This window comes from Lynx canadensis, chromosome B4, assembly GCF_007474595.2.
Source record: "Lynx canadensis isolate LIC74 chromosome B4, mLynCan4.pri.v2, whole genome shotgun sequence".
Classification (NCBI taxonomy): Eukaryota; Metazoa; Chordata; class Mammalia; order Carnivora; family Felidae; genus Lynx; species Lynx canadensis.
Window position 1 is genome coordinate 89,292,663 of NC_044309.1, and position 11,222 is coordinate 89,303,884.

At 38.5% G+C, this 11,222-nt stretch overlaps 1 protein-coding gene across 1 annotated transcript in view; it reads left to right on the forward strand.

Moving 5' to 3' along the window:
• The window catches only part of TBK1 (TANK binding kinase 1), a 45,030-nt gene that overhangs the window by 12,924 nt on the left and 20,884 nt on the right, over positions 1-11,222 (forward strand). Inside the window, 2 exon segments of the mRNA XM_030322288.1 lie at positions 2,459-2,640; positions 10,173-10,333. Of these exon segments, the coding sequence (XP_030178148.1) occupies positions 2,459-2,640; positions 10,173-10,333 (343 nt within the window).

Sequence of the window (11,222 nt, forward strand, 5' to 3'; positions counted from 1 at the left end):
TCTTTCCATACTTTGGCTATTGTTGATAGTGCTGCTATAAACATGGGGGTGCACATGTCCCTTCAAAACAGCACACCTGTATCCTTTGGATAAATATCTAGTAGTGCAATTGCTGGGTCTTAGGGTAGTTCTATTTTTAGTTTTTTGAGGAACCTCCATACTGTTTTCCAGAGAGGCTGCACCAGCTTGCATTCCCACCAACAGTGCGAAAGAGATCCTCTCTCTCCACATCCTTGCCAACATCTGTTGTGCCTGAGTTGTTAATGTTAGCCATTCTGACAGGCGTGAGGTGGTATCTCATTGTGGTTTTGATTTGTATTTCCCTGATGATGAGTGATGTTGAGCATTTTTTCATGTGTCAGTTGGCCATCTGGAGGTCTTCTTTGGAGAAGTGTCTATTCATGTCTTTTGCCTATTTCTTCACTGGATTATTTGTTTTTTGGGTGTTGAGTTTGATAAGTTCTTTATAGATTTTGGATACTAACCCTTTATCTGATATGTCGTTTGCAAATATCTTCTCCCATTCTGTCAGTTGCCTTTTAGTTTTGCTGATTGTTTCCTTCGCTGTCCAGAAGCTTTTTGTTTTGATGAGGTCCCAATAAGGAAGTTTTATTCTGACAACTTAATAAAAAGACAAATAACCCAATTTAAAAATGAGCAATGGAGAAAAATAAGTAAGTAGGGAAATGCAAATCAAAACCACAAAGTGATGCCACTTCATACCCAATAGCATAGCCAAAATCAAAAAGACAGAACAAAAGTGTTGGCAAGGATGTGAAGAAGTTGGAGCACTTTATGTAGCTGGTGGGATGTAAAAAGGTGCAGCCACTTTGGAAAACAGTCTAGCAGTTCCTTCAAAGATTAAATATATGACTTAGCAATTCCATTGCTAGATATTTACTTAAAAGAATTTAAAACATATCCACACAAAAACTTGGACACAAGTGTTCATAATAGTCACAAAATGGAAAGAGCCCAAGTATCCATCAACTGATGAATAAACAAAATGTGTATCCATACAATGGCATATTATCTGTTCATAAAAAAGACATAGGGTCACCTGGCTGGCTCAGGTGATAGACCATGCGACTCTTGATCTTGGGGTTATGAGTTCAAGCCCCACGTTGGGCCTAGAGCTTACGTTAAAAAAACAGAGATATAGTAGTGATACATGCTGTAACATGGATACATTTTGCTAAGTGAAGGAAGGCAGACAACAAAAGGTCACAATATTTATATGATTTCATTTATATGAAATGTCCAGAATAGGCAAATCCATAGAGACAGCAGATTAGTCATTGCCAGAGGTTTGAGGGGACGACAGAGTTGAGGAGTAACTGCTAATGGTGTGGGGTTTCTTTTTGACATAATGAAAATGTTCTGAAACTAGTAATGGTTGTTTGACTTTGACTCTTCTGAAAACTACTCAGTTGTATACTTTAAAAGGCTGAATTTTATGTGTGAATTTTACCTCAAGAAAGCTACTTTAAAAATATAAATAAATATAAATATATAAATATATATACATAGCAACTGAAGAGAATAATATCTTCTTGGAGAGAAATGAATCAGTATTTGAGGAATGAGTAAAGCCCAGTGATAAAGAAGGCATAAGGTTAGTGGGAGTTCTTGAACTTGGCATTGGAAGCAGTGTGGAGATTCTTTCCATGAGGATAAAATGAGAGAAAATCTATGCTGCAGCCTGTTTAACCTAGTAGAAGTTATAGATAATCGATGACTTCCCAAGTATACTGGTAGCCCTGAGTTTTCATAATGAAATGTGATACCTCTAAACTTACTTTCATAGGTTATATTTGGGCATTCATCTGTCAGCTGTCAGATGTTTCAAACTAGCATTTAGGGGCACTGCCTACCGCCCAAAACAGGTTAATTTCAGCATTGTAGCCACCTCTATCCTTAAAAAAAAAAAGGAAAATGGCCTTTTTAGAATAGCTTTAAGCATATGAGAAATAATATTCTTGGAAGCTAGTCTGACACTTTGCCTCTGTTACTTTTTTACTGTTTTATGTATTGAGTCCAGTTTACTTTTTTATGGAATTCTTTCCCCAAGGTAAAGAAATATGAAACTATGATGAAAGATTGGTATCTTAATCAGGAATCATTATTCTTAAGTTTAGGCAGATTGCCCACATGTATGTAATCAAAAGTAATTCAGGAAGTCATATGCTTAAGATCATTTTGTTCCATTTTCCTGATAATATTTAATTAAGAGAGATTGGACTCTTCCTTAGACCATATTGATCCTTATTCTAAAACTTTTTATTACTCAAATATGAGATAACATAAATACTATCTATTTCTTCTTTGGTAAAAATGACTTTGGACCAACTTATGGAAAAGCATATTGAGTGAATATGAGTGAATGATGTCAGTGAATTTGATGTACACACACCTAACACATAGATGCCTACATTATGATTTCCTTTGTTTTATTAAGTGGGTGGAATGAACCATCTACGAGAGAATGGCATAGTGCACCGTGATATCAAGCCAGGAAACATCATGCGTGTTATAGGGGAAGATGGACAGTCTGTGTACAAACTCACAGATTTTGGTGCAGCTAGAGAATTAGAAGATGATGAACAGTTTGTTTCTTTGTATGGCACAGAAGAATATTTGGTAAGTCATGCATCAGTAATTTATTTAAAGATGAATAGGTTATAAATACAGGTAACTGGTTAACCAGTTTACTATAAAATGTCTTAGTAACTTTTAGGACAAAACTTAAACTTTTTATTCTAATGAATTTGGTGTGTAATGAGGGAATTAGATATTGGCTTCTAAGGATGCTGTTATTTTTCTGTTGAAAATTCTTACATGAGTTTTAGGGGCACCTGGGTGGCTCAGTTGATTAAGCGTCTGACTTTGGCTCAGGTCATGATCTCACGGTTCATGGGTTCGAGCCCCACGTCAATCTCTGCGCTGACAGCACAGGGTCGACTTGGGATTCTTTCTCTCTCCCTCTCTGCCTCTTCCTCACTCGCGCATTCTCTCTCTCTCTCTCTCTCTCAAAATAAAGAAATAAACTTAAAAAAAATTCTTACAAGTTTTTAACACTCTTAGGTTCTTTAATTTACTAGTGCTGTGGATCTATATTAAAAGAAAAAAGCTGTATGTACACTTAAGAAGCATCTAGCTAGTAAATGCTCCTTTTTTTTGGATCAGAGCAGTTAATATATTACAAGCTTGTTATAATATCCCCTGTAGAGCAAAATTCATGTTAATTCTGAAGCAGAAGATTCTATTCAGGGAGATTGGTTATTGAAAGGACCATTAATAGAAGCACACAAAAATGAAGTGTTTTTTAAAAGATCTAACTTAAACTGCTAGAAAGCTGAAAAGCGCTGTGTTGAAACTGTGTTGGTGTGTTTGTGTGAAGTTAGTATAACGTTTGGAAAAGTTAAGAAAATATACTTGAAAGTAAGTACATTTACTTTTTTGAGCAACCGCCATACTATTTTCCACAGTGTACCAATTTACTATCCCACCAACAGTACCTGAGGGTTCCCTTTTCTCCACATCCTTGCCAACATTTATTATTTCCTCTTTTTTTAATGTTTATTTATTTTGGGGAGACAGAGAGAGCATGTGCACATGCATGCAAGAGGTTGAGGGGGGAGAGACAGAATCTGAAGCAGGTTCTGCACTCACAAACTGTGAGATAATGACCTAAGCAGCTGGACATTTAACTGAGGGAGCCACCCAGGCCCTTTGTTATTTCTTCTCTTTTTATACTAGCCATTCTGACTGGTAGGAGGTGATAATCTCCTGGTTTTGATTTGCATTTCCCTGACGATTTGTGATGTTGAGCATCTTTTCATGTGACCATTGTCCATATGTGTGTCTTCTTCAGGAAAATGTTTTTTCAGGTCCCTTGCCCATTTATTAATTGGATTGTTTTTGGGTTTTTGGTGTTGAGCTGTAGGAGTTTTTTTGTTTTTTGATTTTTGTTTTTAAGATTTTAAGTAACCTCTCTACATTCAACCTGGGGCTCAAACTCACAACCCTGAGATCAAGACTCGTATGCTCCACCAACTGAGCCAGCTGGGCACCCCCATATGAGTTCTTCATATGTCTTGGATATTAACCCTTTACCAGAGATATCATTTGCAATTACCTTCTCCCGTTCAGTAGGTTGCCTTTACGATTTGTTGGTGGTTTCCTTTGTTGTGCAAAGCTTTTTATTTTAGTGTTTATTTTTGCTTTCATTTCCTTTGTGGTAACTACACTTACTGTGGTGAGTTTTGTGTATTGTATAGAATTGTTGAATCACTATGTTATACACCTGAAACTAATATAACAATGTATGTCAATTATATTTCACTAATAAAAATTTAAAACAAAAAGTCAGTACGTTTGACATGTAATCAGGAAGTTTATAATATATAGCTATCACTAACTGCTCATAGCTCTGGACTTTATCTTAAAAGTCTTAGATTATGGGAGCACTTCACTGGCTCAGTCAGTAGAGCATCTGACTCTTGATCTTGAGGTCATGAGTTTGAGCCCCATGTTGGATATACAGATTACTTTAAAAAAAAGTCTTGGTTTCTGTGACTTTTTTCCAATTAGATTCTGCCATTGTAATTTATAACATGGAGAATAAAATCTAACTGCCCCTTTAGGTTTATTCACATTATTCTAAGTCTGCCTTGAATTTAGTGTCTTAAGTTGTTTGGTATATACTGTTATATATAACAGTATATAACCCTAAATTAATTTTTAGTTATATTTTGATAATCTTTTAATACAAAAACTTACACATGGATTAGATTCATCCAACAAATATCTATGGGGTGCCTACTATGTGCCAGGCAGTGTTGTAGGCCCTGGAACTTCAGCCGTGAACTGCATGCACACGATTCCTGCTCCTAGGGAACCCACATTCTAGTGGGGAAATAGTTAATAATTAAATAAGTAAATAAGATAAATTCAGATAATTAAAGTGTTGGGAAGACAATAATGTAGTAAGATTAACAACAACTAGCAGGAGAAAGATAGCTAGGGGAAGCCTCCTTTCAATCCTAAGTAACACTTAGATGATTTTTATTTATTTATTTTTTTAATGTTTATTTATTTTTGAGAGAGAGACAGAGCATGAATAGGGGAGGGGCAGAGAGAGAGGGAGACACAGAATTGGAAGCAGGCTCCAGGCTCTGAGCCATCAGCCCAGAGCCCGATGTGGGGCTCAAACTCACGGACCTTGAGATTGTGACCTGAGCTGAAGTCGGATGCTTAACCGACTGAGCCACCCAGGTGCCCCAACACTTAGATGATTAAAAAGAAGCAAGCCATGCAAAGATTTGGGGGAAGAGCATGACAAGCAGAGGGAACCAGGAACTGCAAAGACTTAGAAACAAGAATAACCTTGGAAGTTTGAGAAACAGAAAGGATGGCAGTTCGGCAGAATTTAGTGAATGAAGGGGCAGGGGGTAGGAGTTGTAGTTGGAGATATAAGCAGAGGCCAGCCAGAACATACAACCTAGTGATTTCAACTCTGTATGACCTCTCTCTCTCTCTCTCTCTCTCTCTCTCTCTCTCTCTCTCTCTCTAAGAGAGCAAGCATACACACCAGCAGGGGAGAGGGGCAGAGACAGGGAAGAAAGGAGAGGGGGAGAGAGAGAGAAGAATGAATGGTAAGCAGGCTCCATGTTTAGCCTGGAGCCCAACGCAGGGCTCAATCCCACAACACTGGGATCATGACCTGAGCCACAATCAAGAGTCGGATACATTCAACCACCCGAGCCATCCAGGCGCCCCAGTCACTTCCTTTTTGTAGTAAATGTTTTGCAGTGTTCCCTTCAGTGTCTTGAAATGAAATTCTTAGATATAATCAACTTGTATGCCTAATTAAGAGAATGACATATCACCTGAATAATAATATAAAAGAAAATATTTATAATAAATATCAGAGATATTTAATATATAAACGTTTAGGAATAATTTTACTGACAAATTAAATAATCCAATGCTTACACTTGTACGTATTATCATTTCCAGCGCAAGTGCAGTGATAACTTGTATGTTCTGTTAATGAGTCCCACATCACAAGTGGTGGTGTCACTGACAGGATTTTCCAAACCAGTGAATAATTCTTAGTATTTTGTAACTAAACAAAATAGATTTACATAAAGGTACATTCTTGTAGCCACAAAATTCTTTGTGTACAAAAATATTTTATATTTATTTATAAGATGGAGTAATAGACTTACCACCTCCACAAATGTCTGGCAGAATATTCAGAAGTCATGCTGGATATCAGAAGCTTAGTTTTCAGAACTGTTCCCTAGTCAGCAGGATGTCTTTCCCGTCTAGTCTCTGCCCACTAAATACCAGTAGCCCTTCCTGGTAACTGTGATGAGCAAAACAAACAGCCGTTACGCACCAGCCTTCATGAAGCTGATCGTCCACTATCAACTATTAATGTTTCACATATCCTAGGATCATTGTTTAACTTTTGCCTCTTAACAGACTTTTAAAATGGAAAAAAACAAAACATTAAATTAACTCCCAAGTTCATGCTGTACTCTAGGCTGAAATTTTACTCTAATCTATTTCCTATTTCAGATTATGCCCAGCCCTATTTTCATATACAGCATACCAGAAGTTATAAAAAGAGATAAATAATAGCCTGAAGCTCAGCAATCTAGAAGTATTTATATTTAAATGAAAATTTTTCTCATTTCGGAATTCCTAGACCAGATGTTAAATCTTCTCCCCTTTGTTTGTAAAAGTCCAAAGAAAATTTCAACATTCTTTCTTCCACCATTTTCTTTTTATTTTATTTTATTTTTTTTTAATTTTTTTTTTCAACATTTATTTATTTTTGGGACAGAGAGAGACAGAGCATGAACGGGGGAGGGGCAGAGAGAGAGGGAGACACAGAATCGGAAACAGGCTCCAGGCTCTGAGCCATCAGCCCAGAGCCTGACGTGGGGCTCGAACTCCCGGACCGCGAGATCGTGACCTGGCTGAAGTCGGACGCTTAACCGACTGCGCCACCCAGGCGCCCCGTCTTCCACCATTTTCAATACGAGGGATATCTTTTTTTCTTTTTTAAAAAAAATATTTATTTATTTATTTTGAGAGAGAGTACATGCACACAAGCTGGGGAGGGGCAGAGAGGGAATCCCAAGCAGGCTCCATGCTGTCAGCACAGACAGAGCTCGACATGGGGCATGATCCCACAAACCGTGAGATCATGGCCTGAGCCAAAATCAAGAGTCGGATGCTTAACCGACTGAGCCACCCAGACGCCCCTGTTATGGATATCTTAATAATGTAACCTGAGAGCTTTACAGTAGCTTTCTTCTCATGTTCCTATTCCAGATGTGGAGGCCCAGGCCCAACAATATGAAGCCCTACACAAACACAAGTAGCACATTCAGGAGAGAGCCAATGAGCAGAGCTCATGTGTAACCAGCATATATTAAGCCAGTATTAGTCACTCTGTGGGAGAATTATATTTTGTGGAAATTTCCCTTTCTCCTTTTAGAATCACTGTATCTTCGCTTCCCAGCTTGGCACCCTCGTGTGGTAGGGGATATCAGGCATACACAGGTGCTCTTGGTCTGTTCACATCACCATTTAAACACTGAGTACCAGCTACTGTGTCAAAGGTCTGGCCGGTGCTTCTTTGGATAGTAGTTTATATGCTGTGCCACAGAACCAGCAAAACCACTGAGACCCATATATCTGGTAGACATCTGTTTAGACACTTCAAACCCCTCATGCTAATCACCTCTTGATTTCTCGTTAAAATGTATTTCCCAAAAGAGTGATTCCCCCATCCCCACCTCCCACCCTGCTATACACACAGAAAATCCAGGGATGGTGACCCTTTGGAGTCATATTCACAGACCACATCATTTAGAAGCACCCTCCCCATAGTGTTTGTTACCTGCATTCATTCCCAGTCTCTTAGGCCACAGCCACATGCCACAATGTCGTAAGGCATTTGTTTTGATTTGGATGATGACTCTACTTTGGTCCTGAGTACACTCTTGTAGCTTTATCTTCCAAGAATTTTAAAGTTTCAATGTGTAATTTCTGTGAAGGCAGATGTCAGGAGGCTAAGCAAGTATGACTTCTGGTTGTACTCTGCAGAACTAAATGTCCGTCAGAATCTCTGTCTAGACCTGTAAGCTGCTAAGCCATGTCATATAAGATTTATTGTACTCCAGGGGTGCCTGGGTGGCTCAGTTGTTTAAGTGTCTAACTTCAGCTGAGGTCATGATCTTGAGGTTCGTGGCTTTCAGCCCCACGTCGGGCTCTGTGCTGACAGCTCACAGCCTGGAGCCTGCTTTGGACTCGGTGTCTCCCTCTCTCTCTGCCCCTCACCTGCTCACACACTCTCTCTCTCTCTCTCTCTGTCTCAAAAACAAATAAACATAGGGGTGCCTGGGTGGCTCGGTTGGGTGTCTGACTTCGGCTCAGGTCATGATCTCCCAGTTCATGGGTTCAAGCTCTGTGCTGATGGCTCGGAGCCTGGAGCCTGCTTTGGATTCTGTCTCCCTCTCTCTCTGCCCCTCCTTCACTTGCACTGTGTCTCTTTCTCACTCTCAAAAATAAACATTTAAAAAATTAACATAAATAAACAAACATTAAAAAAAATTGCGGGGCGGGTGGGGGGGACGCCTGGGTGGCTCAATCAGTTGAGCATCCGACTTCAGCTCAGGTCATGATCTCAGGGCTTGTGGGTTGGAGCCCCACAATGGGCTCTGTGCTGACAGCTCAGAACCTGAAGTCTGCTTCCGTTTCTCTGTCTCCCTGTCTCTCTGCCCCTCCCCCACTCACGCTGTCTTTCTCTGTCTCTCAAAAATAAACATTAAAAAAATTTTTTTTTTTTAATTAAAAAGAATTTATCTGTACTCCATACATCTGTAGTGTAGCATCTTCTGGACTTAAAGTCATGTGTTTAACATCATACTACTTACTTGTCTGGCCTACTAGATCCCCAGTCAACCCAGTCAGACTAGTCCTCTGAAATAATTCTAAAAAATTTAATTTTTATCTTGGAGTCCTTATGACTTGCTCTGATGGATTGCATTTAAGAGATGAGAAAAAAGGAGTCAAGGCCACCTGATGGGTTTGGGGAATAAGTAACTGGATACATGGTGGTACAGCTTACTTAGGGGATAAAGATTAGTAAGAAACCGGTTTGAGAGCAAGACCAAGAAGAGTCTATTTTGGACATGTGAAGTTTGAGCTACTTTTTTTTTTTTAATGTTCATTTACTTTTGAGACACAGAGCGTGAGTGGGGGAGGGGTAGAGAGAGAGAGGGAGACAGAGGATGGAAAGCAGGCTCTGTACTGATAGCAGCGAGCCCGATGGCAGGGCTCGAACTCACAATCTGAAAGATCATGACCTGAGCTGACATCAGACACTCAACACACTGAGCCACCCAGGCACCCCAAGTTTGAGCTACTTTTTAGACATTCAGGAAAACAGTAGAATATGTGAATCTGGAGCTCAGGGCAGGAAATAGTTTTGGGAGTTAAAGTATATGGGTAATTAATACCATAGGCCTCCTTGGGAGATGAGGAAATAAGGTAGTTATAAGCGTGGACAGCTACTTTGAGAAGTTTTGCTATCGTGGGAAAGAGAATTGGGTCATAGCTAGAAAGGGTCATGAGGTCAATTTAGGTTTTTAAAAAATAGGAGATCTTAAAGCATGTTATGTAAGCTAAAAGGACTGATCCAGTAGGAGGAAATTGATGCATAAAATAAAAAGGGTAATTGCAGGAATTGATTTCTGGAATTGGTGAGACATTAGTAGTATGGGTTCCGTAGCACAGATGAAAAAGTTAGCCCTTGATAGGACTAGTTCCATCATAACTGGAAAGTAGGCCTAGAGTCTAGACACAGACTCAAGAAGGTTGGTGTTTGGTAAAAAGCATAAGGGAGAATTGATCTCTTTTGCTTACATTTCCTCATTGAAAGACAAAGTGAGGTCATTGAAATTGAGAGTCAAAAGAGGGTGGTGTTGGACGTTTGAGGAGGGAAAAGACGACATGAAGTAGTCTTTTCAGATTGGGAAAGTGAAATTATTAGGGAAATATGAAGGCCTTTGTAGGCATTATTAAATACCCATTTGTGTGTAATATATTACCATAGAACACAAGTTAGTTCCTTCATCCTTTTTTTTAAGCATCCTGATATGTATGAGAGAGCAGTGCTAAGAAAAGATCATCAGAAGAAATATGGAGCAACAGTTGATCTTTGGAGCATTGGGGTAACGTTTTACCATGCAGCTACTGGATCACTGCCGTTCAGACCATTTGAAGGGCCACGTAGGAATAAGGAAGTGATGTAAGTGATTTCTCCATCTAAAATTAGAAATAATTTTTAAAGTGTATTTTTGCTTTATTTTGTTTTGTCATATGTTAGAGGTATATGCTAATGAAAATTGATTTAGCCATCATTTCTGATATTTTAAGCTATTTGGTTTTGAATAAGAGTGCAGCCTTATAAAGTGCATAGGCATAATTTTTCTTATTGTGTTAAAATATCTTATGTACAAAGTGTAAATGGCATCCAGTCTTTGGCCCATCATTAAAAATACACTGCTTTCTGGATTATATTTCAGAAATGTTATATATGTTTATTTCTTTTTGTGTACTACTTATCAGGGATTTTCTTTTATGTAACTGAAAAAAATTGTACTTCTGTGGAGTACCAGAACCATTACCAGATGTAAAAGAAATAAAATTTTTACCCTGAACTGATCTGATTTCTTTTACCACTTCAAAAATAACATTTAATATACTATCAAATTTTTTTCTAATGTTGTGGTTTCAGTCCAAAGACTGAATGCATTTTACTAGTACATTATACCTTTATGTTTTGCCATAATTATTAGAAAATAGTTGCTGTGTGTAAAATCACTGTTGTAAACCAAATAATGGAGGAAAAGAGATGGAATTCTAGATGTGAAATTTATTATATAACATCTGTACACTGACCACACACCTTTTTATTGTGAGAGAAATTAGCGAATGAACTTGCTTCCTGAGAAATAGCCAGTGCACGTACACATAAACTTACGAGGTTATGAATGTTGTTTAGAGAATGTTTGGGGACAGTAACTCACTGACAGCCCAGTGTATCCGATCATTCTTTAAATCTTACCTTTTCCCTCAGACCTTTATATTTGACCAGGCCTTTTGTAAGCAAACACGACTTAAATAATCACAACTGT